At 40.7% G+C, this 27,320-nt stretch overlaps 1 protein-coding gene across 3 annotated transcripts in view; it reads right to left on the minus strand.

Moving 5' to 3' along the window:
- The window catches only part of EMC2 (ER membrane protein complex subunit 2), a 39,895-nt gene extending 22,783 nt beyond the window's left edge, over window positions 1-17,112 (minus strand). For 2 of the 3 annotated variants that reach the window (XM_080340096.1, XM_080340095.1), the window contains exons 1-5: window positions 17,038-17,088; window positions 12,404-12,517; window positions 9,191-9,255; window positions 4,558-4,643; window positions 1,622-1,679 (exon numbers count right to left, since the gene is read on the minus strand). In XM_080340096.1, coding sequence (XP_080196222.1) covers window positions 1,622-1,679; window positions 4,558-4,643; window positions 9,191-9,255; window positions 12,404-12,517; window positions 17,038-17,077 — 363 coding nt within the window. In that variant the 5' untranslated portion in view covers window positions 17,078-17,088. Of the gene's footprint in view, window positions 1-1,621; window positions 1,680-4,557; window positions 4,644-9,190; window positions 9,256-12,403; window positions 12,518-17,037 lie in introns of all 3 variants that reach the window. The other variant, XM_080340094.1, reaches the window with a different exon arrangement.
- Window positions 17,113-27,320: the final 10,208 nt, after the last annotated feature.

Consider the following 27,320-nt stretch of genomic DNA (forward strand, 5'->3'; position numbering starts at 1 on the left):
TCCAGCAAACCACCCAGATGACGTTAGCCATGTTGAGACAGCTGAAGTGTAGAACTGCCAAACACGCACATGTGGTCCACAGGAGTCATTGTAACATGGTGCTCCATTTCCCATTGGCTTCAGCAGAAGGTCATAAAATGTGCACCCAGGTGGCTTATTCTTGTAGCTTTACTGTAGATGGGTTCCATCCTGTTTTAACATGACTCTGAAGACTTAGTGTCTCTGAAACTCTTTGGGCTGTACACTGATAAAATCCACAGGCACTCACTGCGGACACTTTGTGCTCAAACTTCTACTCAAAAACACTACAGACCTTCAAAGGACAACTGCAGATCACCTGCATTTGTCTCACAGAACATAAAGTAGCACTGCTCTAGGGAGAGCAAAAAAGAGAGAACATTTGAAATATTTCATTTTACTCTTGCACAAAAAAATATGAGTTCTATCACTGCTAAAAGTCACAGATTTTAATCTGCCGCTGTCTTCAAGTGCTTGGCTTGGTACTAACGTTTACAGATGCGCTGCCTGGAAAATAATTTTCTGGTTTGGTGGTTTTGGGTGTTTCTTAGTTCTTGGGTTTTGTTTTGTTTTGAGGGTTCTTTTTGGTGGGTTTCTTTTTGTTTGTTTTTTAATGGTTTACTTCAGTCAAAGTGATGGCACTTTATCTATATCCAGCTCTGGCATATCCTAGTTCCCCCCAGTTATCTGTATTTCTATGGGTTTTCCCCTCCTGAATAGCAGACCACATCAAATAAGCTGACTGAAGAAAGGCAGAGGTTCCAAACACACCAAAGAGGTTTATGTGAGAGTGCCAAGACATCTGCAATACCCCAAGTATTCCATGTATACAGAAGTTCACCCAATAAAGGGAACCAGTTCCTTGAAACCAAGTGACGCAGACAAACATATACCCTCAGACAATGATTAATAATGATTAACTGACTTTGTAACATGTGATATAAAAATTTGAAACTCCATAGTTTCTCCATATTTCTAGTTTTAACCTTGTGGAAAAAAAAAATGCATTAAAATATACTGCTACAAGTTTCCCTAGACTCTCACTTTGGCATCTAATAGCTCAAGGTGCCTTACGCAGTACTCAAAAAAATGCTTAAAAGTACAGCTTGTCTCACATTTTGTTTTATAAAATTGGCAAGCTTTATAGCAGCTTGATTCAAAAGCTAGTAAAGTCTGCTAGACAAGAAATCAAAATAACTGCTATTCAAGCACTACCTGAGTGTATTCGCACAATCTTTAAGTAAGATTAATCATTAGGAAGACAGAAGACACACGGCAGACTATACTGGCCTTTTAAACACTGAATATTCAGGGCAAATGGGCAAGCTGAAAGCCCTATTTAAACCCTACTAATACTGCTGAAAAGGTTGCTAGTTATAATCCTGTCTTCTAAATTCAGTGTTTAAGCAGGTATTACGTGACACCTCATCATGAAACAAATCTCATTTGTTCTAATGAAGGCAGCATAGGTTATCATACTAGGAAACAAAGGGAAACGAATACAATAATACAGACACATGTTTTTCCACAGTGAAACCCACAAAATGTTATGACAATTTCAAACAACAAACCACTCAAGTTCAGAAAAATCTTTTAAACTTACTGTGTTAGTTGCATCTTCTTGTAAAATTCTATCATATAACTGGATAGCATCATCATATCTGTTCAAAGAAATAATGCACATTTATTTCTGCTAAGACAGAACTCCCAAATTGGTGAATGTCTTTGCAATAGTTAATAACCTTCCTACATTTTTATATCAAATATATTTAAGCAAACTCTACTCATACAAAATTCTGAAGTGAGTGCTAAATAAGAAAAGCAGAGTTTCATGTCACCATTTAAAAATATGTGGTAATTGCTTCACGAAACACTATTTAAGCAGCAATTTATACTTATTACTATTACTTTTTTTAAAAAAAACCCACACAATTTCTTGCTCTCCTGTCTGTTCTCTCTTTTTCCATAGCCAATAGTTCTAATCATCACATCCCAACTCTCACCTCTCCCAAGAAACAGAAACCCCCAATTTGAGAAGGCATCCAAAATACTGACTTTTCACTTCATTGGTGTAATTTAAAACTCCATGTAAGTTTCTTCTGTTATGATTTTATGAAGTATAAGCAGCCACATACCGTACACAGGGGGGATTCTCATGAGTCCACCCCTAGACTCTACCATAAATCTTGAAGGAAATGTTTTCCACCATCACTACATAGGTTTTATTAATTAATTCTGTGATTTCAAGTATGCTTGAAACAGGTTACTCCAGCTGCTACAAATGCTTTAAATCTTCTGGGAAAGAGATCTGTGTGTTCAGCCAGCTGTGTACAGAACCCAAACTGGACAAATGAAATAATTCGATTCGAACCACATTTGACTACACAGCTGTTGCACTGTCACCACATAGCTAGGACCCACTTTGTGTTTTCATGTATAGTTTGACAAGTAGTTTTTCAGAGGTACCGCTGATTGACTTTGATGCCACACATCCCTTCTCACCTGGAACACCCATTTTCGTATGTCTCTCTGCTCCCTAAGCACCACTGACATGAGCATCACTCAGCTGTCTGGTCCAGTTACCATAAGGTATGAGAACAAGTGTGAAAGGAAGCGCAGAAGAAGAAAGGAGTAGACGGTGACTGCTACGGCCTTGAACAGATGTGCTGTAAAATGCTGCATTCATATTCTCTTCTTTACCAAATGTATTTTACTCAATACAATGGCCATAATGCCATCTTTACAGGGTGAAGTTCCAGAGTACTATTCTTTTGATTGGTGCCTACAGCAATGCCTCAGTCTACAGGGATGCTCTTTCTTGTTTCCTCTTCCTACTAGAGAAGGCAGGATCTTAGCGACTCCTAGAAGTCACCTAGAATTTAACAAGAAGCTGACTTCTTAAATTCAAGATGTGATCCCTCCAGCCTAAGTCTCCCTAGGCTTCATTTAGGGTCAGTGGAGATAGACAGGCTTCTCCAGGGCATGGCTCAGAGCTCCTGCAGATGGCTTCCTGCTCAAGACAAACTAGAGCTGAAGCCTCTTTCTTCTCTGACTTCTGAGAAAATCTATGAAGATGAAACCTCAGCTTTCATTAATACCTCTACTTCCTTGATATTCCAGTCTCAAGGACCTAACCTGACAGATATTTTATCAAGAATTTTTATGAGCACTTTTGGAAAACTGTAGCTCAATCTCACTTGATTGCTGAAACAGCCCATAATGTTTGTGCACCTCCCACAAAGATCTGTTTCCATGCAATGACATCTTCAACGCAGTCACATGGGCCTTAACAGAATTATTATCTTCTGCACTTCTCAATAGGTTTCAGGAAAGGCTGGGGTGGTGGGGGGGGCAGAATCTGCTGCCATTCCCTCACTTTATTCCTATGCTACATCAAACCAAGACAGAAAGAGAGCCAAATTTCACGGAAATTCCTTACATTTGCTATAAAGCAAGAGTGTATTTGCTATAAAGCGAGAGTGAAACATGGAACATTTTTAGCTGCTCCTGTGGTTGTGGAATCCAGTTATACACCCTTTTTGATCCAAGCCATGGACATTCATTGGTGGTTCATATCAAATAAGATTTCCAAAGTTAATTTTGCAAGGATGTAATGGATGAAGAAGATCTGCTAAAGAAATAAACTAAAAAAAAAAAAAAGCATTTAGGGGGTTTACTTTTAAGTTCCAATTCCTTCCTATCAAGATGGCCCAAAAGCTCCAAATCTCACCAAGTCTATGTAAGATGTGATATGCAATCGATTTGTCAGCATTCGAAGGCACTGGAAGGTGAAAGACCTTCTCAACACCTAAGACAAGTACTTTAGAAAACAAAAGTTGATATCAAAATTGTATCCAAAGGAGAAAGACGGACAGTAAAGGTCAACCTCAAGCCCCGAGGTCATTCCTCTTGGAAAATGATAAAGTTTTTAACTGTCCATTATTTTAATAATTCCTGTTAAACTTCATATGCTATAAGCCTTCTATAGGTCATTTCACAAAGGCCAGTCTGACTTTTAGGTTCTGCCATTCTATTATGTGTGTTTTTTGAGTTGTTTCCATAACTAACTCTATAGATTTCTTATTAATTAATGATAAAATAATTTTATTAATAGCATTACTCAATTCATTCAGACTGAGAAAACAAGCAAAAAGAGCTACACACTGCAGTAATTAGAGAAAAAAAAAGGCAAAAAAATGCTATTACTGATTTTCATATGCTCCTGTATATGAAATGTGTACCTCTCAGACTTTGTTAAAACAGTGCCTAGTGTTTTACTGTATGACTTATGTTGTCAAGTAAGAGACCTTTTTTATCTCTGAAGTCTGATGGGAAGATTGCAAAAATCACTGTATAGTAGATGCAAAAATGCAATAAAAACACCTAAACATTGTAACATGATCATGCCCATCATTATTTTCCATAATGAAACTGCACAGCATTTCTTTGCCATATTTGTATAGTGCACAAATTCCTTTTTAAGAAATAGAAAGCAACTTTCCAGAAAGAAAGTACATTCTTTTTAAATTCAGGTTTTACCTTTCCATAGCTTCAAATCTCATTCCAGTTAATCGTTTAACTCTGTGGCTCCCAGGAAACTGCCGCCTTAGTTCCTGAAGACAAAACTATACAAATAAAACAAAAAATATTATTGTGAATGTAATTATCTACACAAAGCTGTTAGGAAAAAAAAAAAGTCCCTGGCTGATGAATTCAACAATCTGAAATGGCTCTTCTAAGTAAAAGCAAATACTAATTTTTGAAATAAGCCATAAAAAGTATTGATGAAGAGAACCTCAGAAACTGAAACTTTCTCTGTTAGACGACTAATTCTAATAAATATCTTCCATATGGGTCATTAGATAGTGAAGCCTTCTTGGAAACAGTTATTTGTCTAGAAAGTTTAACTCACCTACTAAAACAGTTCTGATACTATTAAAACCTGAAGTCTGCTTAGTTCTTAGATGCCTCAAAATAACACAATATAGTAAAAAACAACACAACAACAAAATAGATACAGTAAGAGCTTATGTGATGCTTCTTTAATAAATGGATATCTTGCAATGGAACAAACTATGCTAATACTATGCTCTGTGTTTATTTTTAAAATAAAAATGGAAATCCAAAGAAAATGTTTGTCACTGGTTTGGGTTGAGCCTGCTGGCAGAAGAGGAATAGCTTCTAACTCCTGAAATCAATGAGACACCTGGGCTGGATAAAGGAATTAATTACAGGCAGCTTTCTCTGGGTTAGCCAAAAAGGATGTTTGGTAGAGGGACTGAGTCACAACTTCCCCAGAGCAAACTAACTCTAACCATATCATGAAAGTGCCTGGATCACATTGCAAAGTTTGTAGCTGACTCATTATGGTGGGAGGCGCGACAGTCCCCAGGCTCTCAAAAAGACCAGTGGTTTGAATTTCATTAAAAGCTTCACACAGAACCCCCCTTTTCCAGGCCTTTATTTATAAACTTATTCTTCAGACCTAAGGTTCTAGCAGAGGCCTGTCTACATGGTCTGTTCCATCTCATCACATCCACTGGTCATGGAAAAATACAGAAGCAAATCAGTAAAACTGTGCAGGTTCTTTCTCTGTTTCTCTAGCTAAGCAGCTTGCTAGAGCACACCAAAGACAAACACTCATATCTCTCCTAGACGCAAAAAGACAGAGAAGGGAGAAACAGAAATGTAATCAAAGAAGTAATGCTTAGCCTCAAGTAAGCACTGACTATTTTCACCATGTTCATCTTAGTTCCCAATGAACCAAGACCTCAACAACACTATTCCACATAGCTATACTAAGGTTTATCATAAAAATATGTTTACTGGCACTTTGAGTGATGTCCAGGTGAACAAGTGCTGCTCTGGACAACAAAGAGTCATAAAAACTATATGTACTTAGCAGCACATTACATGACATCTGAACTAACCTGTGAACATTCTTAAGAGACATGACAACTTGCACAGACCTCCAGAAAAGTAGTTTCATTCCAGCTTTTACCATACAAATGACCTTCTAGATTTTAAGAAGAACTTTTGCAGCCAATAAACCCCCTCTGTGGGTCAGTGATCTGGGAATCCCAAAGGACAGTGATTTTCCATCTAAAAACATATACGGCTTTTCTCCAATAAAATTTTTAAATGTTAAAAATGTTACCATTTGCAATAATACTAAACTCAACAATCTGCAGATCAAATTTTACATGTAGAAAAATCCCACTGACAACATAAAAAAGTTGACGAAGTAGCACTCAAGTGCAGGAATCCTACAAGACCTGAGTTGTTCTCATTAGATCTGACGACACGATCATTATTCAACTGAATACAGCAGCCATGAGGCCAAAATAAACTTCTGTAGATTAAAACATAGGACACAAAAAAGTGACGTGAAAAGTTGTGAGACAGTCACCAAAAACTCACTGCAACACTTCTGAGAACAGAAGTGCATGAATAAACTACACGAGCTGTATCTTCAAAATGTTCTGACTTACGAGCTCTGAATGTCTCCTTTTTAAATTTAACCTGTAATCCCCATAATAATTTAAATTATTAAGGCCTGGTTCTGCATTACGTCAACAACCCACTTCTGAGATTCTCTCAGAAACTCAGCAGTTACAATGGCAAAACTCATTTCTATGTGAAACTTAATTTGCAGTTAATTTCCTTTCTGACTTTTAAAATTATATCAATTTTTAACTCTAAGGGCCTGACAAAGAAATATAAATCTGAACTTCAGCATGTGAAACACTGGTGGTGCAAGTGCCTGTCAACCAAAGGCAATTTCATCAAAAGGCACGTGAAAGAACTGGCTGACTGCAGCAGGGACATGTGTTACACACACAGTCATTCTGTGCAGGACAGAGAGGACAACGGCAACACAAACAGGAAAGAAAAAGCACAAAAGTCAGATAAATGACTCTGAAAACCATCTCAGCCCCCTCATTTGGAGCCGATCAGACCTATCGCCGTGAGCAAAATGTATCACAGCTGTCAAAAGCTCATTGCTAAAACAAGAAGTTCCAAAGCTGTTTGCTTGCTTTGGGGCTACAGCTGTAGTAAAAAGCCACATATTATGTTGACTTGTTCAAATTAATTACTCCTTTATTATAAATCAATCAAATTTAAAAAAAAAAACACACACAAAACAAAACCAAACAAAACACAAAAAACCCCACAAAACAAACAAACAAAATCACGAAAAACCAAAACACAACTAAGATTCCCTCTAAGCTTTTAACCTCCTTTCTGAGCTGCATATGAAATGTTGCACTTCCCTCATCTCAAGCAATATTCCTTAGAGGGCACAGAAACGCCATTTAAAATCCCTGCCAGGGTTAGTAAAAACAAACAGTGTTTCACAACTGATCTTTCAACACTGGCTCCCTCAACAATTTTGTGAAAGTCTTCCTAAAAAGACCCTGAAAATAAAGACTAAAACTGTTTTAGCTATAAATCAGAACACAGAAATATATTTATTTAAACAGTAAGTCTGTTTGGTTTTCTTTGAACAGAGAGCTATACTACAACAATATTTTCTTCTGAGGAATAAAAGAAAGGGAAGTTGAGTGGGTTCACAACAAGTTCAGCATGTTGTGCTGTATTTTCCAGCGTACCCCATTTTACCATATACATATGGGATGCAAGAGAAACTTATCTAGTTCTGCCTACTTTGAAATTGCCCTTGTCTCAACTACATCCTCTAGTCTTGTATATCACAGACCTTTAAGTTTTACCCAAATGACATCATGTAAACCTCAATGACTTTATAGGGTATTTTATCACGTGATAGAGAACAAGGCACTGGAAGAGTAATCCTCATGAAAGACCTGGACTCCTGAGATATCTTTCTTTTTACTTAGAATAAGCTCAAGCTTGCTGGTTTTCAGGGCACAAGATAAGCTCGAGGTTTTTTCCCCCCAGCATTTTGTGAAGGATGGATGAAAAGATTATTAAAATTTGCCTGCAAAACACACTTTTGCCTTCTTCAGTTGCTGCTTTTAAAGGATTACCTAAGCTTGGTTAGGTTTCTTGGGTCTGTTTCGGTGTTGTTTTCATTTTTAATCTAGTGAACAGATGTTAGTTCTAAATAAACTCATTTTATCTAAATTGTTGTTTGTATAATTCAAATAAATGTGCACACAAACGGACTGAACCCAAATATCCATTATAGAATCATCGAATAATTCTAGTTGGAAGAGACCCTCGAATCATCGAGTCCAACGGTTAACCTGACACTGGCACTAAACCATGTCCCTAAGCACATGTACGTGTCTTTTAAACTCCTCCAAGGATGGTGACTCAACCACTTCCCTGGGCAGCCTGTTCCACTACCTGAACTATTAACAATATTTTTATAAAGAATCACTGAATAATTGGGATTGCAAGGGACCTTTGGAAGTCACCTGCTCCAAGTCCCCACTCAAAACAGAGCCAGCTTCCAAGTGAGTGCACGGTCTCCAAAGGAGATTCCACAGTCTCTCTATGGCGCTTTTCACGAAGTGTTCACTAACCCCACCGTTAAAAACATTTTCCTAGTATCTAATTGGAATTTCCTTTGTTGTAACTTATGTCTCTTGCACTTGTATTTTGCTGCACATCGACAAAAATCTGTCTCCACCTTCTTTATACCTTCCCATTACCACATGTTCAAAGACAGAAATAAAATCCCTTCTTAGCTTTCTCATGACTTAACAGATCTCTCAGCCCTTTCTTCCACATTATGCAGTCCAGCTCCTTATTAATCTTGAAGACTTGCTCCTATACGTCAATGACTTTCTTTGATGACAGCCAACATGACATATAATACGATATGACAGGACATTTTACCTCCAAACATTCAAAAAAACCAATATAATTTGAGAGTTTTTCAATAAACAAACCCTCTCTCTACACTATGGCAACTTCAATATTATTCTTGACATTTAGCCCATACCCAAGTAGCTGTAAATATTTTCATGGCTATTGGAAGAGACATGATCTGTCTAAACAAAAGTTACACATTCAAGAAGGTGGGTGGAGGTGGTTTCTTCCCAGCAGTGTATTTCTCTATATATATCCTAAAAGTCCAAGCTATGGAGTACAGAATAACCTCTAACTGTCCAAAGAACTACCTGGAACATACACCCAGGAAGAAAAATTAAGGTTTGAAGGAAAAGCCAACTTCAAAACTTACCAATGCCAAATCATCTCGACTGCAGTCCAGAGCAGCAATCATCACTTGTTCATATATTATCCAAACTGGACACAAAAGAGACATTAAATGCAGATAATTGATTTTTTTTTTTTAAGGCAGTGGGAAACACCTACAATGTAAATGAGATCAATGAATTCTGTCTGCGTATTTTTCCCCTTCTACTTGCGCGGATCACTACTGAGAAAGGGGCATTTTAAGAAACTCCTGGAAATAACTAAAAACGCATTTAAACAATTTCATTCCTTTTAGTAACAAAGTACCTTTTCACATCTTGAAAGGCAAAAAAAGCTCTGATTCTCTGCTTTTCCTAACATTGTAGCTGCAGTCTTCTAAACAGATCCCCATTGGGACTTACTCTCTGATCGGACCTAGAGAACAGCCATTTGGGCTAGAAAGAAAATACATTTCCCTTCACTCTTTCACTGCAAATGTTGTCTTCTTCCTGGATTTCTCTAAATCAGTAACAGATGACTATTTCTGTTCTAGGCCTACCAAGTTCTTGAATGTAAAGAACTTAACAGCGTGGCTACCCAAGGTGCAGAAAAGAGAGGTTATAGTAGTGGGAAACACATAACACAAGAATTAGAAGAACAAAGCATTTTGAACTCATGTAAACTCAACCAGGTGCACCCAACAGTGCATATAACTGAAACAGAAGCAAATACCTTCCAAAATAAAAATATAAAATAAAACACAAAATAAAAAGAACAATGGCCCTGTCATTTTTAAAAATAGTTTTTATTATATGATTTTCCACTATTTTTTAAAGAAATTACTATTTCTTGCCAAATATACAAAAGAAGAGGAACAAGCTTTAATTTGCCTGTAACCCCTCTTTCTCATTGGAACTATTTGTAAGACATTTGTATATATTTTTTTCATTAATGTAAAAATATGTGGATACAGACAAAATGCAGATAACGTATTTCCATAATATAAAAAATATATTTGAAAAAAATTGTAAACACAAGAACAAGATACTTTTATAGTTCATGAAATGGCTCTTCTCATTGGATCAAACCTCTGCTTTGATACTCTAACCCTAGCACAGTTTAGTGTCAGATTAGGCAAAAGAATACTTGTAAGAGAATCAAGTGACATGTTCAGAGGGGTGTGTTTTTTTCTAATCTGTACTTATACCTCCACTTTGAAGACGAACTCTACAGCTTTGAATTACTGATTGCCCATAAGAAAATACTACCTTTTAATTAAAATTATATTGAATATTTGATAAGTTGTTTTTATTTTAAAAACTCTAATCATTATAAAATCTTTTTTCCCCCCAATTACATTGGATGTCTTCTGCCTGAGGAGGCAAGTTACAGAGATACCCAAATAATTCATTATTTTCCTTTCTATATGCATTCTGAAATTAGCCATTGCGAACATCCATCATATACAACTCATTCACCTTCCAAGGCTACCCAAGAAAGAATTCTAGGTCTGCTGCAGGTGTTTGGGATTTTTTTGGTTAGTTTTTCTTGCCATTCTGATACTCCTTTTAAAGGCAAATTAAAGAGAATGCAAATATATCAATAAATTTCAGATGCTTTTATGCATTTGCTAAGAACCTTGGAAACATTGCAGCTCATTTACCTAATGAATCCTCAATGTCAAGTTTATGAAAGAATAAAATACATGTAACTTTAAAAGGACAAACTCAGTACTAACAAGAAAGGAGTAACTCAGCCTCTGTTACCTAGAACAGTGTTTCAGAAAGGCATCAGTAAGGTCTGAGAGAAGCACCAAGCTCCTCAACAATTTCTTACTAAAACACAATTCTCATCAATTTCTAGCAACGTGGTATGAAGAAAGTAAAATCAAGGTTAGTTCTCAAAGTTCTTCTAAAGCAGAGGGAACCTACATCAATCCTCTTGCAGGGGGGTGTATTAAGGTGACTTACACAGTCTAAAAATGAGCCACGTCCCTTACAGTTACAGTGCAATATTGTCCTCAGGCTCTGAGTCTCCAAATTAATCTCCATGACTCACTGCTGTGCATAGAGGTGTTTTCAATACATGATACTCTGGGGAGATGATCCAAGTATTTATATCCATAAAAATACAACATTTGCAGTGGCCATGTTCTTTACAATGGAAAGAACTCCAGAACAGACTTATAGCTCAGAGGGTGTTAGACAGAACCAGAACAAAGCAGCGACATAAAACAAATCCTATCTGCAGAGCCCCAAACCCAACACTGAAAGATTCCTGACCTGAAAAGACAAGGAGGCAAAGCGCCTTTCTGAAAGGACCACAGGGATTTTAATTACTGAAACACTGGTTGAAGTGAATTATTTGAAATTATTTGAAATTAAAGTTAACTTAAAGCTAAGCAAAGTTAATCGTATGGAATACTCTTACTAGTAAATACAATGTACTACTGTGGCTGCTAAAATCTACTTGTGATAGCAGTTAATAAAATGAAAGAACTAGAAGATAAATGTATTATGGAATATCTATATTAAATCACCTGAATTATAAAAAAGGGAAAAATAACAAAGAAGAATGAGCATTAAAATAAAAACCTGTGTGAGATTAATATCCAAACCTATACAACCCTGTTTGTTATACCCTTTTTTTAAATTTTATGCTTATAGTAAAGACTGCTATTGTATTGTGACGTGTTTCTAAACAAATATCTTCTAGTATGAAACGTTACATCCAAGCTTCTTCCTACTGAAACTAGTATAAGGTAGTTAACACCTGCTGAAAATAATAATTTCATGAATAGTGGAAATTTAGATTTACCTTAAACTATAATATCACAAATGTAAAGTTATGATAAAACCAGCATCAATATTAATTCTTGTGGTAGGTATGAGCTGACTAAGGAATAGCTTTCACTGTTACAAAAAGATACTTTTCAACTTTTGCCACAGTGTTGAAGAACAGAAAATCAGTCAAATAACACCTAGATAACAGTTTCATGCTAAATTTTCACGTAATGGTCTAACTACCAGTATAGCAATTTAACAGTTCTAGTAGGTAATTTTTACGTCTCTTTTCCCTGCAGTCCTTATTTAGGAGAGAAATCTAGGAATTCTGGCAGCCTCTTAGACTAAGAAAATAGTATCTATTTCATCAATAACAGCAGATACAGAAAAGCAACACAGAAATACAAAATAGACGCTGAAAAAAAGAAAACAAAATCAGGCAATGAAAGTTTTAAAAATAATGATTGTTTTCTTACTGTCATCTCCAAGTTTAGATGCATATTCATTAATTAGCTCTTCTCCAACATCCACTATCTGCTCACTGTTTCGGTAGTTTTCCTCCCTCCATTTCCGCATTTTATCACGCATGTCTGGGGGCAAAGCGGAGGAAAAAAAATAAAAATAAAATACTGAGATTTCCAGATAGTAACGGAATTTTAATTTTATTTCTGGAAAACGTGGATATGCGAAATGTGTATAGTGAGCAACAGATCTAAAACAGTGACGTCTACTAATATTAACTGCTAGGGAACAGATAGGGGTATGAGACCTCTGAAACAGTATCACACAAACTGTGCTCATGCTGTAATGTAATCAATTCCACTTCTGACTTTGCAGTCTCTCAGGTTAGTATCATATGCAGTAAAAAACCTTATGCTTAGTTATCCAATAAATAATAAAATTGAACACACATTACCCATGGTTAGGAAAAATAGGCTATAAGAGATTTCTCCCAAGTAGTTTCACAGTTACACTTCCAAACAATACTAAAATGGCATTTCTGCTCTAGGTGAATATGTTTTTACTTCAAGTATTAGAAAAACTATGAGAACTCAATCACTGCTCACGTTTATCAGTGTAAGCAAAATGCTGTGAACTGCCACCCTAAAAAGAACCTACACGTTCCTACAGAAAGGAGCCTCAAGAGCAGAAAACATGGAAGTGAAGGCTTTCTACACCACAAAAAGCCCAAAGGTATAAAAATTATCACTGTTTATCTAGGTAAGACAGCAAAGATGGTTCATTTTAGCATCAGGAATTTTGTCTCAAGAGCACATTTACTATGAATCAGAGCTCCAAGAGAGCAGGAATGCTCAGGGAGCCAGCTAGAGGTCAGTCCCTAGCCTAGGTTTTATTTATCCTCTGGATCAGGAAATCGTTAAGAATGTGATTTTATATGCACATATACATATTTATATATGTAGATATTCCATATACAACAACAAGTTTTGAGGAAATTTAAGAAAAATAGTTTTCATTACTAGATAGTGGTTTTACTAATATGAAGGTACCACAATAACTGTTGCCAATATTTTTTTTAAACTTCACAACAGCTGGAAAAACAAACACAACGACAGATCTAAACATTGTCAGTTTTTCTTGCACTTCAAAATGCACAGTTAACATAACTGACAGTAAAAATTAAGCACTGAGCTGTCTTCCATCTACCTGAGGTGATCTCGGATCGTTCATAAGACTGTTATTGTGCTACATTTTGTATTTTGAAATTCAACCAAAACCACCACAGGGTTACATTTCATATGCATGGGTAAAGTTAAATGGTTATAGACACATCACGGTCCCTGGAAATTCAAAGTTAGACAGCAAGAATGTGAGAGAAGACAAAACATTCACAAAGGCTGAACGCATAAAAATAAATATGCTGTCTGATTTCTACCTACTCATTTACTTGGAAATTACCAATGCCTCCATTTGAGTGTAATTCTAAATGGAATATTGTCTGAATTATGTATTAACAGAACACACATCTACCATTCATCACCAAAACATGGCATTTACAGTGACAGAAAAAAACAGCAGGACAGAGCATAGTATATCAGCTGATGACCAAAAAACAAAGTAAAAACAAATGTCCTCATTCATGTGAATCTCAAAGAGGCTTATTAATTTTACAAATATTGAATTTTAACTAAAAGAGAGGTGAACAAAAATGTTAAAAATTGCAGTAGAACTTAGGCAAGGCTTTTTACAATGTGGTCAAACTTAATGACTTTTTTACTAAGAAAGCTATCAGAAGTGTCAGCCAATAATAAATTAAGTCTTGGAGGCATATTTACATAGAGCACATAATACAAGGTTGGGTAGTAGCAATCAGGGATCTAAAAAAAAAAAAAGTTAAATAAATGTCTAGTTTTAATTACAATCAGTCCTGTCACATATATAGGCTGGCTCCAAATGACTGAAACATCTGTTTCAGTATTAGGTTCTCTTAAGTTAGCAAGCTTTGTGCATATAAATCAAAACACTGTGGGTTCAAAGGAGCAGGCGCACTTGCCACAATGTTTGTTGCTCCCTAAAAACATCAAGCAGTCTACAGGAAGCCAAAAGAAATAATCTGTCTTCATACATAACTTGGATGCAGAACTTGATGGAATAATAATCAAGTTTGACAATGAGACAAAATTGGGGGGAGCTGTTGACACTCTCAAGGGCAGAGAGGCCCTGCAGGGGGATCTGGACAAATTGGAGAATAGGGCAATGATCAGCTGCACGTATTTCAACAAGAGCAAGTGCTGGATTTTGCACCTGGGACACAGCAACCCTGGCTGCACATACACACTGGTGGACAAGGTGCTGGAAAGCAGCTCTGTGGAGAGGGATCTGGGGGTTCTGGTTGATGGCAAGTTGAACATGAGCCAAGTGTCCCTGGCAGCCAAGAGGGCAACCGTGTCCTGGGTGCATCCAGCACAGCATGGCCAGCCGGGCAGGGAGGTGATTGTCCCGCTCTGCTCTGCACTGGTGCGGCCTCACCTGGAGCACAGTGTGCAGGTCTGGGCACCACAGGATAAGAAGGATATAAAGCTACTGAAGTGTCCAGAAGAGGACTACAAAGTTAGTGAAGGGTTTGGAGAGGACGATGTATGAGGAACGGCCAAAGTCACTTGGTTTGTTCAGCCTGGAGGATACTTCATGGTGGCAACAGCTTCCCCACAAGGGGAGGAGGAGGGGCAGGCACTGAGCTCTTGTCTCTGGCAACCACTGACAGGACCCGAGGGAATGTCAGGAAGATGTGCCAGGGGAGGTTTAGGTAAGACATTAGGAAAAGGTTCTTCCCCCAGAGGGTGCTGGAGCACTGGAACAGGCTCCCCAGGGAGGTGTCACCCCCAGGCCTGACAGTGTTCAAGAAGAGACTGGACAACAACTTCAGACACACGGTGTGAACTGTGGGGTTGTCATATGCAGGGCCAGGAGCTGGACTCAATGATCCTTGTGGGTTCCTTCCAACTCAGGGCATTCTAGGATTCTATGAAATCTGTGGGGTTTGCAACAATATATGTTCAAGGAAAATAAAAACTGAGAAAGTTCTTTATACACGCTGATTTTAGAGCAGCTTCTGGGAAAATCTGACAATTACACCAGTAATGCTCCATACAACTGCCCTTCCCATACAGTGGCCTGCCTGCTCTCTATTCAAGCTAAGCTTCACAACTGCTGTACCTTTTCACAAGATACATAAGAGGCGACCAATCTTTTCCAAAAGTGCTACATTAGTCTAATGACATCACAGTAATGCCACCAAACATCAGAGCAAAACTACATATAAACCAATCACCAGACACGCTGGCAAGAAAGTCCCTCTCATCCTTAACCATCCAGCTACAGCACTATTTTCTTCAATATCAGCTAAAATATTTGATGAGGTTAATGCAATTGGAGCTGAAAAGCAAATATTTCAAATTGATTTTGTTTTCCTTCAGAGTCCTACAAGAGACAATGCAGGAAAGAGCATGGGCACCAGTTCTGATGAGGAAGTCACTGACATCTGCTAAAACCCATCCCATGCAACATTCCTCTTCCTACGCTGTTACTACAAAATCAAACCAAACAACAATCTATGCCCAGGAAATTATTCTATTGTTTTTTCCTTCCCTCAGACTGTTCAATTCACAGATTAGCAACACATAAATAAATTTTAAAATAATAATAAAAAATCAAAGATCACATAGCTTGTCTCTACATTATCTCCTGTACTGTATAATGTATGGAATCACCTACTGTTCCTTTAAGGACAAAATTATTATGGAAAAGCACTAACTTGCTCCTAATAGCAGACTCTACCAAACCTGCATTTGAACATACACTTGCTTACAAGAAAACTATTCAGAATTACAGGTCAACTTCCAAAGGTATTGCTATTAAAAAAAAAAAAAAAAAACAACCAAAAATCCTTACAATCAAATAGATATGAAAGCTACAAAGATCTGGGGAGCAGGATTTTCAAAACCTCTGATGTCACCTTAGAGCTTCTGAGAGCTCCTCCACAAATGCTCATGATCAGATTTTAGGAAAACGTCAGGTAACTCTCGGGCTCTCCAGAAGTGGACTGAGACACAACCTGCTGGCCCAGCCAACAGGCCACTTTCACTTGAAAGCGCTGTGCTGGTATTTCGAGGGTCGGGGGCACCCCCTCCCCAGCCTCGGGGCAGCAGGGTCGGTCCCCGCAGGGAGGTCGCGCCTGGAGGGCACCAAGCGGGAAGGTCTCCCCGCGGCACAGCGGGACACACGCGGGCCCCCGCTGCTCTCCGGGCGGTCACACGCCGGCGAGAGGGCCGGGTGGGCGCCGCCGCCCGCCGAGGGGGCAAGCACCGGCCGCCAACCCCGCTTCTCAGACAACACCGCCCCGCTTGTGTCGGCCGGACGCCCGCAGCCCGGGGAGCCCGGCAGCTGCCAAACGGCCGCCCCGGCCGCCCTGGGTACGGCCACCGCCCGGCTCCGGGGCACAGGCGCCGGCCCACGCCGGGCCCGCCGCGCAGCGGGACTCCGGGGGCACCGCGCAGGGGCGGGCACCGTCGCCTCACCCTGCGCCCGAGGGCCGGTCGGTCCGGGCCCGGGCCCGGCCCCAGCCCCAGCAGGGAGGCCGTGCCGTTACCTTCCCAAGTCACGTCGTACATCTCAGACACCTTCGCCATCTTGGCGGCCGCCCGCGTGACGCGCGGCCGTGACGGGCCCGGCCGTCATTGGCGGGGCGGGGCGGCCGAGGCACCGCCCGCCGCGCAGTGCCGGGGCGCCGCGGGGCTCCTCTCGCCCTCCCGCGCAGCCCGGGCCGGCAGGAGGCGGCTTAAACCCGCTGGGATCTTACCCCCCGCGCCCGCACAGCCCGGGGCGGCAGGGACGGCGAGTTGAAAAACTGTCACTTGTCCCGCCGCGGCTCTTGGGTTTAATCTGTGTTCATTTCGAGAGCGCAGTGACCGGGGGGCGCGGGATGGCCGTTTCCCTAGTAGCCTGTGCTTGTCCTGGCCGCGGCCAATTAACACAGCCTAGACCAGAGACGGCATGCAGGGCTGCAGATTAATTTATCCTATTTTATAATCCACATAAACTTTCCACATCCTGTCCGCGTGGTGCAAAGTTTTACACCTTGAACACATGACGAGGCACCTGCATTGGTTCATTTTCAGCTTGCAAACTGCCAGCGTGCCCCATGCCCGCAGGCTCCTTCTGGAGACTGGGATGAACCATCAAGGGCAAACCAGCTATTTCACCACGTTTGTTCCAGCCACCCCATGCACAGGGAACCACCATAGCGGCAAATTTCTGGCGAGGAGTCAGAGAAGTCACCGAGATGAAGGGTTTCTTAGTGAATAAGTTTTCCAATTCCAGTAATGGAGAGCTGTTCTGAAATAGGTGTGTCTATCTCTGCTGAAAATGTTCAAAAAATTGTGATGGATTATTAACTTCAGGTATGGAGCATCTCCTTTATGAGGAAAGGCTGAGGAAGCTGGGTCTCTTTACCTTGGAGGAGACTGAGGGAGGGGGTGACCTCGATAATGTTTATAAATATGTAAAGGGTGAGTGTCATGAGGATGGAGCCAGGCTCTTCTTGGTGACAACCAATGATAGGACATGGGGTAATGGGTATAAACTGGAACACAGGAGGCTCCATTTAAATTTGAGAAGAAACTTCTTAACAGTGAGGGTGACAGACACTGGAACAGGCTGCCCAGGGAGGTTGTGGAGTCTCCTTCTCTGGAGACATTCAAAACCCGCCTGGATGCCTTCCTGCGTAGCCTCATCTGGGTAGTATCTAGTATCAAGAAAACTGTTTCTGTATTTATTGTGTTGCTTCCTCTGAGCTAGAATAAACTACTAATTTTTAATACAATCTACAGTGTAATTACATGTAATGACTTCAACAGCTAATGTGCCTCAACTGGAATTCAAATGGTGGTCTAGGAAGACTGTGTATGCTTCATTTTACTTCCCTCAAAAGTGGTTTTTGATTTTCAAAGTCACTGAGTTGTTTAGACCTTGTATAGCAAAGCTGTACTTCCAGCTAATTTTACAACACCGGTGTTTGTATTGTCTGAACACTTCCAGAAACATTTATGTATTTATTATCATAATACTCCTATGGGTAGGGAACTATTACTCCTGTTTTACAGGTAAAGGAATGAATGCAGAATGGTTATGTGCCAGATCCAGAAAGGATTTAGCACGCACCTGCTCTGCACATTACAGGGTATCACTGAAATAGCTGAGGTAAAATGAGAAATGAGCTTGCTGAGTTCAGTGCTGGTGGATTGCTGAGCTAGCTGTAATGACTAATGTGGGACGCAGACAGAACTTTTAAGCATATAAATCCCAAATTTTGATCCTCTTAAAAGTGCTGTCAGCTGCCACCTAATGCTGAAGCAACTGCAATTTGAGAAAAGTGTGTTTGAAGTGTTTGGGAGGGGTTCGGAATTTCAGTTCCCTGGATGTCCAGCTCTTTGCTTCTGCACCTGCCCGCAACTTTCTGTCTCAGCAGGAGGCAGGAGACGAGACCTCACAGGCATTTGGTCCAGTTACTGTTCTCTGCAATAACTCTTATCCCTCTCCCAGCTAGATTCAGACAGCTCCCCAGTTCTTCTGGATTGCTTCCTAAGACGTGCAGTCCTCCACCTGCACTGTAAGAGGAGACTGGATCCTGAAGTTATGCGCTGTAAGTGTTGCCTGCTGCCTTTTTTGGACAAAGACTTGAATAACTTGCCTAAAATCACATAGGCTGTGTTCTGCCGAGCTCAAAACTGACCCTTTCACTGCATTCCTCTGCTCTTACTGTGGAGGAGAAAACCATCCACACTCACTAAGAGACGGGAATTATTGTTACAATATCCCGCTATGCCATATACTGTTATAGCTGGAAACAGAAATGTTTTTGGTATTAAGTTGTTTTTTTTTTTTTTTCTTGGAAACTGAAACAGTGGTTTTGAAAGATGTTTTCTAATGCAAAGGAGCTCCATCACTTAATTTATACTGTTTTGCTAATAAAGCTTAAAATGCTCTGAAAAGGGAATAGTCATGTGAAATCTCTTTTGTGGATCTGTCATGTTCTGCTCTTGTGCCACTGCTGCAGGAGCTGACCAGAAAGGTAGTGATCCAAATCGCACATAATAATGGTAAATGCAAGGTGTTTTGAGGGGACTATTTAGAGGTGCAGAAAACTCACCATAAGCTTTTTGTAGATAGCACAGCTAGTTCTACATATCACCAAATGAAAACAGAAAAAAAAAAAATCCTTTTTTTTTCTGCAGTTTCCTATTAAAAAAAAAGCATTCTCTTTTATTATGAAACCCATCAGTCAGTTCAATAATAATTCAGTCAGAATTACAGTTCAGAGGAGTGATACCTACCAAGGAAGAAGAACACAGTAATTTAATTTATTTACAGCTTACCAGTATAGCAAAGTATGGGAATGTTTGTCCTGTGCATGAGATACAGGGCATATGGACATATCTGGGCTCATCACCTACTAGGATCTAGAGCCTGTTTTAGTTCAGTAATGTCAGGGGTTATTTCAGTAATGTAGCAATGGTGGCATCTTTCAAGTACATGAGGTATAGGAGGAAACTCTGGGACAGTCGTGGCATAAGGAAGAATGTACACATATGGGATCTGTGTATGCTGTGAATGAATAGCGTGATATTTTGTCTTCCATGTGAACCAGATGATTCATTCGCTTGTTAAGATGCGCTTGCGCACTGTGCAAGAGTATGGACAAGCTTCATTTTATGTATGAAGCATTTACATACTATTAACTTACGTAGTGATGGTAAAGATGAGTCCCAGTAGATAAATTAGTGGATGAAAAATACACAAAATTCAAGACATGTGAATCATGTGACTTAAGGACTCTGTGCTTTAATGTGACTGCCTTTGACCCTGGTCCTACTCAGCATTCATTTATTAATGTTGGAACTTCAGATGCTTTCTTGCATCAAGTTCTACATTTCCCAACATAAAAGAAACATAGGTAAGAAAATAAATTAAGAAATTTGCTTTAAAGGAATTACTACGGTGGGTAATATATAGGAGAGAATGTTTTATCATGCTTTTAAGTTTTATTACAGCATCACCACAATTAGGAAATGCTAAGTAAATATTTTCTAGGTCATCTTGAAACAAAAATGAGGTTTTTTCCTTATAATTTTGACCAGTACAAACTGTTATATATTGCAACATATGTAGCAAAGCAGTAACATTTCTAGTTTAGCATTGGTATTTACAGTCAATTTAAAATGACTTCCCTCTTTCTGACTCCGAAACTAAAGGACAAGAGGAGACCATGGCTGGAGGAGTTTTTTATCCCTACACTATAAATCTTCTTGGCTGTTGACACTCACAAATGGGGAACACTGCCAGAATTACATCATTCAGCATGCCATGAGAAAAGGCAAAGAGGAGAAGCTTTTGGAAAGCTGGGGAAAACAATAAATATAAGTCAATTTGATGAATTGACAACATTAACAATCTTTAAGCAAGTCGAGCAGCACTTCCTCTACTTGATACTCTAAACCGGCGGTGTCAAACTCATTTTCACCAGGGGCCACATTGGCCTTGCACTTGCCTTCAAAGGGCCGAATGTAATTTTAGGACTGTGTAAATGTAGGAGTAGTTACATTTATACAGTCCTAAAATTGTATTCTGCTCTAAACTGAAAGCCTCCCGAGATTGATGTAAAATGCAGAGAAGTGAACAAATACCACAGGTCCAAGTTTCTTTGAGTTCATACGGTAAGGTAGTATGTGCTTCAATTTCAGCATTTACCAAGCACATACAAGCTTGAAACTGCTGCCCCGAAGAAATCTTGAGTGCTTAATTAAGAATTTCCGTTGAGTCTTAACTGGATCCTGTGGACATTAATTAAATGTAAGTACACATTAACAGTAATATGTTGCACAAGCTTAAATTTGGTGCTGGAAGTTGTTATTTCCCAGAACTAAAGTGAACAAATGTGCAGTGAGGAGTGTCCTTTGCCGGGGGAAGGCGGGGAGCGGAGAAGGGGCGCAGCGCGGGCACCCCGCGATCCGGCCGGCACCCCCCGATCCGGCCGGCACCCCCCGATCCGGCCGGCACCCCGCGATCCGGCCGGCACCCCCCGATCCGGCCGGCACCCCCTCCCGGTGACCGCCGCGCACGGCGCAGCCCCGCGGGGCCACGGGCACCGCCCGGCCGTGACCGCCCGGCCTTCGTGACGGCGCTGCCGGGCGCGGGCGGGAGTGACGTGCGCGCGGTGCCGGTGACCTCATGCCGCAGTTCTCATGCGGTTTCTGTCTCGCTCCCCGGGCAGGTTGGGTCAGCGCTCCCCCCTCAGCGGGCTGCGGCGTGTGGCAGTTTGGTGCTTGCTCGTAGGAGGCAGCGGTAGCTCTCTAAGGGCAGAGCAGCAGAAATGGATGTCTTGCCCCCCGTGCCTGCCGGGGCGAGCGCTTCGTGCTTGCACAAGAAATGAGGACGAGAAGCGGCCGGACCCGAGAGGGCGCCTCTCCCGGGGCAGCAGACGTGCCATCGGCTCCGGGGGCAGCAGCCGGGGCAGAGGCAGGGGGAGGCTCCCGTGGCGCGGGGTCTGCAGCTCAGCAGGTCCCATGGACTTCCCTCAGGGGTGGTGGGGGCGCGGCAGGCAGCCGTATGCCTGTGGGCTGTGGCCGAGAGGGGTTGGATGCTCACTGCTTGCAGTTGTCTCATCTGCCTGTGCATTTTTCCCTGTTCTGGGTACTGATGAGGCCCTACCTCAAATCCTATATTCAGTTTTGGGCATTTCACTACAAGGAAGACATTGAGGTGCTGGAGGGAGTGCAGAGGAGACAACAAAGCTGGTGAGAGGCCTGGAGCACAAGTCTGATGAGGAGCAGCTGAAGGAACTGGGGCTGTTCAGCCTGGAGAAAAGGAGGCTGAGGGGAGACCTTATCGCTGTCTACAACTACCTGAAAGGAGGTTGTAGGATGGAGGGGGTTGGTCTCTTCTCCCAAGTGACAGGACAAGGGGGAAATGGCCTCAAGTTGTGCCAGGGGAGATTTAGATTGGATATCAGGAAAAAAAAATTATTCACAGAAAGGGTTGTCAGGCATTGGAACAGGCTGCCCAGGGAAGTGGTTGAGTCACCATCCCTGGAGGTGTTTAAGAAATGCGTAGATGAGGTTCTTAGGGACGTGGTTTAGTGCTGGAGTTTGATTATGGTTGGACTAAATGATCTGGAGAGTCTTTTCCAACCAGAATGATTCTATGATTCTGTGTTCCCTCCTGCCCTCACCTTGCCAGCTCCCAGCCCGGTTACTCATCTCATAGCTGCAGTGCTGTGTCATATGCATTTGGGGTCTTTTTTGACTGACTTGAAATGAGTTGTACTGAAGTTAAGGAAGTTACAGTGCTCTCCCTGGGCTGAAGTCTGCTCTCAGAACATTTTTTTAACACCCTCTTGACATTCTGACCATTTAAAAATCTTCTCATTGCTGAACCATGTATCTGTCCCACAAAGAACTCTCCTGTGCTTTCCCCAATATTTCTTTATTAACTTTTTTCTTTTCCCAAGTTTTCTCCTTGTGTTCAGTTACATCTCATTATTTTTGCGATGCTTCTGAGATTATTTTGTCAGGACAATCACTGAACTTGGACGGGAAACGATCTCTTTTTAGGGCAACGTGTTTTATTCATGGATACAGTGGTTCGTGTTTATACCCTTAAAAAGAAAGATAAACTGTAGTGGAAACAGGGACTGGTTATCACACCTGCCAAGGCAAAATGATGGTGACAGCTTGTTGGTGGTAGCCAACCCATTCTCATTTCAGCAGAGGCAGAAATTACTTCCATGCTGTTCCTTGAGCAAGGCGTCTCCTCATCCTGAGGAAAACAAGAAGTGTCTGTATTTGTGTTTCTCATCTCAGCATTAGAGATGAGAAAAATCAAAATACAGGGAGCTGTTGTAACTTACCTGAACTCCTACTGAAAAATGAAGGATTTACCTCCCATTCATGAGCATTGTGATTGTGCAGTTTGAAAGATCTTGTTTCTGGTTTTAACCATTTGGTATTCACACACATTCATTTTATGTGCTGCCCTGCTACAAAACCCTGGTTCCCTGAATGCTAATCTACTGCTTGCTTCATCCAGTTCTTCTTCAGCCTGTGGATTCCTCTTGGAGGCAGAAGCAGACTAGAAGAGCAGTGGTAGAACACGGACACAGCAATGGCAGACATCCCTTGACAAGCACAGAGGGATGTGCTCTCAACCTGCTCCGTGAGATGGCCTGGGGAGTTTCTCTGCAGATGCTTTTGGTGGCGCAGCACCAGTCGCACCCCGAGCTACCGCACAGTCTCAATTTCTGCCCTCTTGTTTGATTTCGGAAGAAAAAAATTTCAAAGAGGGGAGAAAATTTTCTCATGGATTGATAATGAAAACAGAACTTAAGAGGATTCTGGGTTTCCTGGAGTGTCACTAGCTTAGATTTGGGACAGAAACTTCAGTGATTGATTTACCCATCTCCCTGCCTCACCACATCCCTGGCAGTATGGCTGCCAAATGAGAGAAACAACATTTTAAAAGCACAAGCCGTGCAGAAAATGCCTCATAATAATCTAAACTGTGATTCTAATTACCATGACATTGTTACACATTAGAGCTGTTACATAAGATTTAAAGAGAATATACAATGCATTGTTACAATCTGCATGAGTGAGTGTTAATGGACTGTAGCTTCAGAAGAAAAAAAAAAAAGTTAATCAAAACAAGGCTGTGATTTTGCCTGCAAATAATATAACTCCGTGGAAGCTGCTCATGTTAAAAGTCAGCAGCAGAAGGTTCATCTCACTTCCCTTTAAATGCATACAGTCTAGATGTCTAGATAAAAGCTATTTATCTCAGGTTCAGTTTATAGTCAGTGGAGCAAATTGTGCATTTGTGGGGTGCATCTCATCCTAAAGCAGGTGTCCAAGGCATACACTAGATCACAACCTAAAAGCAACTCTTTCCATTAACTGTAAAGGGAATTGAGAGGACTAGCTTAGCTGCGGATGTCTTCATTGCCAATGTGTTTAGTTAGAATAATTCTCCCTAGAGGAGTATTTCCTGTCCTTGCTTGAGCCTTGCTGCAGCCACTGAAAATGGGAAAGAGGAAACAATACTTTTAGCGAATCTCTCTCTCTCTTAGGAAACGAGTCATTAAAGTTCTCAACACAAAGCTCCTGAGAGTCTTCTTTCTTTGCCCTAGGTGATGTTCTTCCTTTCTCTCACCACTCTAAGAAGTGACCTTTACAAGTTTCTATACATCTCCTAATCGATGAGTTAGGAAGATATTCATGCCCTCTTTGTTTAGATATATATTTTGCAGTCACCAGACTTGTAAAAGAGTGTATTTGAAGAAAGTTCTTCACTGGCATGAAGTGCCACTATGCTTTTCCAGCCAGGAACCTGTCAAGTATTTATGTTTCTTACAAGATGATCAGCTTGAAAAAGAACCTTGGAGCCCTAACTAGTGAAAGGGATCTTTTATATCAGCCATAATGTCATGGTTTAACCCCACCTGGCAACTAAGCCCCACACAGACAGTTGCTCATTCCCTCCTGGTGGGGTGCTGGAGAGAATCAGAAGAGTAAAAGCAAGAAAACTCATGAGTTTGAGATAAAGACAGTTAAATAAGTAAAGCAAAAGCCATGCACACAAGCAAAGCAGTGCAAGGAATTCATTCACTGCTTCCTGCAGACAGGCAGGTGCTCAGCCATCTCCAGGACGGCCGGGCTCCATCATGTATAATGGTTACTTGGGAAGACAAATGTCATCGCTTCGAATGTCCTCCCCTTCCTTCTTCTTCCCCCAGCTTTTATTGCTGAGCATGGTGTCATATGATGTGGAATATTCCTTTGGTCAGCTGAGGTCAACCATCCCAGCTGTGTCCCCTCCCAACTTCTTGTGCATCCCCAGCCCACTTACTGGCATGATGGTGTAAGGACCAGAAAAGACCTTGACTCAGTGTAAGCGCTGTTCAACAATAACAAAAACATCCCTGTATTATCAACACTGTTTTCAGAATAAATCCAGAATGTAGACCCATATTAGCTACTATAAAGAAAATTAACTCTATCCCAGCCAAAACCAGCATGTGTAACTATGTCTCACTTACAGGAAAATTGCTATCAACCATGATAGGACACCAGGGAAAAAATGGTGAAGATAATTAGGTGCTCTAAAAGAGTGCTGGGGCAGATTATGGATTCTTTGTCACTGAAGGGTATTGAGAACAGACAAAACAGGAATGATTGGATTAGGGGATAGATTTCATGTTTCTTTCACTTCCTATACTATTTGTATGAAAAAGAAGAAAAGACCTTCTGATGTGGCTGCAGTTGCTTTGTCTTCCAGTGTTCACCTCTGAATTACCTATCTTGGACATGTGAAGGTATGATAAAAGCAGAAAATGCAAACTGTAGCTTTGTCACACTCAGGACACAAAAGGAAAGGAGGAGAAACTATATATACTTAATTTAAAATGAAACACGGAATGAACTATGTTCATTTCACAGGGAAAACACATAGGGTTCTGTGGGGTGACCTGCCCATCAACATGAATACAGCACAGCTGCTGCAGATGACCAGAGAATGAACCCTGATGGTCATTCCATGGGTGCTGAAGAAGCCCAGCAACTGCAAGGCCAAAGCTGTCCCCTCTTCTTTCACACCTGTTCACTGGAGAAAAGATGGAAAGGGAAAGTTGAAATCCAATGGAAAAGATGGTAGAGGGCATCATTTGTAGGGGGACCATATTTGTGTGAAATATAAGATTAAGCAGCAAGGCTGGTGTTAAAGTCACCTGTCTTGTCCAGACCTATTGTCTCATCCCTAAGAACACGATGTGTCCTCAGTTGTGCTCATACTACTGTTTACTGGTTCTTGACCAGTAGATATAGGCAGGTGAAAATTCACCCAAAAAGAACTTTAAAAAAGGAGCATTGTTTGCTCCAGCTCAGGGCTGGGGATCCAGTCTTTCAGTTACGTTAACCATATTGAAGGAGCAATACACTGTGGCCAAGGACAGGAAAAAATGGCTAAGGATTTCCTTACACGTGGAATGATGAATCCCTTCTGTAGTGGAACTGCAGCTGGATGGTGTGACAATTCTTCTCTTGAACTTTAATTTTGCACACACTTCAGTTTCAGAGTTATTCTGCAGTTTAGTTTTGCTGAGCCTCATTTGCACATTATTTTAGCATTTAAAGGAAAACACTTGTTTGCTTTTGGCACAGCAGACTGTGGGCTTGTTTAGCTTTTTTTATCACATATTTTGCCAGTTTAATAAAATTCAGTGTTTGTTGAACAATTTATTGCTGTAAATGCAATTGCAATGAAACAGAAAGCCTCAAGACATTACTGAGATATTACAAACCACCAAGCAATATGTACAAGCCTCAGAAATAGTGTTCTATGATCTCGAAATTGCAGGCAGAAAAAAGCTCCAATTAAATCAATACTTAATTCAGCAGAAAAATCAATGTTTTATACACTGCCAGACTTTGAATTTGTCAGGGATAACATCTGCCCCACAGATCAGCATCGTCTTTGGTGCAGTATTGCAACAGTAGGAGCTCTTCCAGCCTGCAGAATAGCACGAGTTAGCAGGTGACTTCTTGAAAGGATAACTATGTGTAGCATGAATGTGAACACATACATACTCAGAGTGCCATATGGGCTATATTTATTTGGTGTATTTATGCAGAGGAGAAAGAAGTATACGTGTTACATTTCATATAAGAAAACAGGTGGTGTTGCTTTTTTGTAAAACACTTTTTGTCATTCTCATGCTTTTCTGTGAAGGCAGAAAAAGTAAGCAGGAAAAAAATGCAAAGAATTTCAATAACAAAAGGTGCTATAAAAATGCTATTGACCATAAAGTGATCCTGAAACATTTGT

The sequence above is a fragment of the Nesoenas mayeri genome (assembly GCF_963082525.1).
Source record: "Nesoenas mayeri genome assembly, chromosome: 2".
Lineage (NCBI taxonomy): Eukaryota > Metazoa > Chordata > Aves > Columbiformes > Columbidae > Nesoenas > Nesoenas mayeri.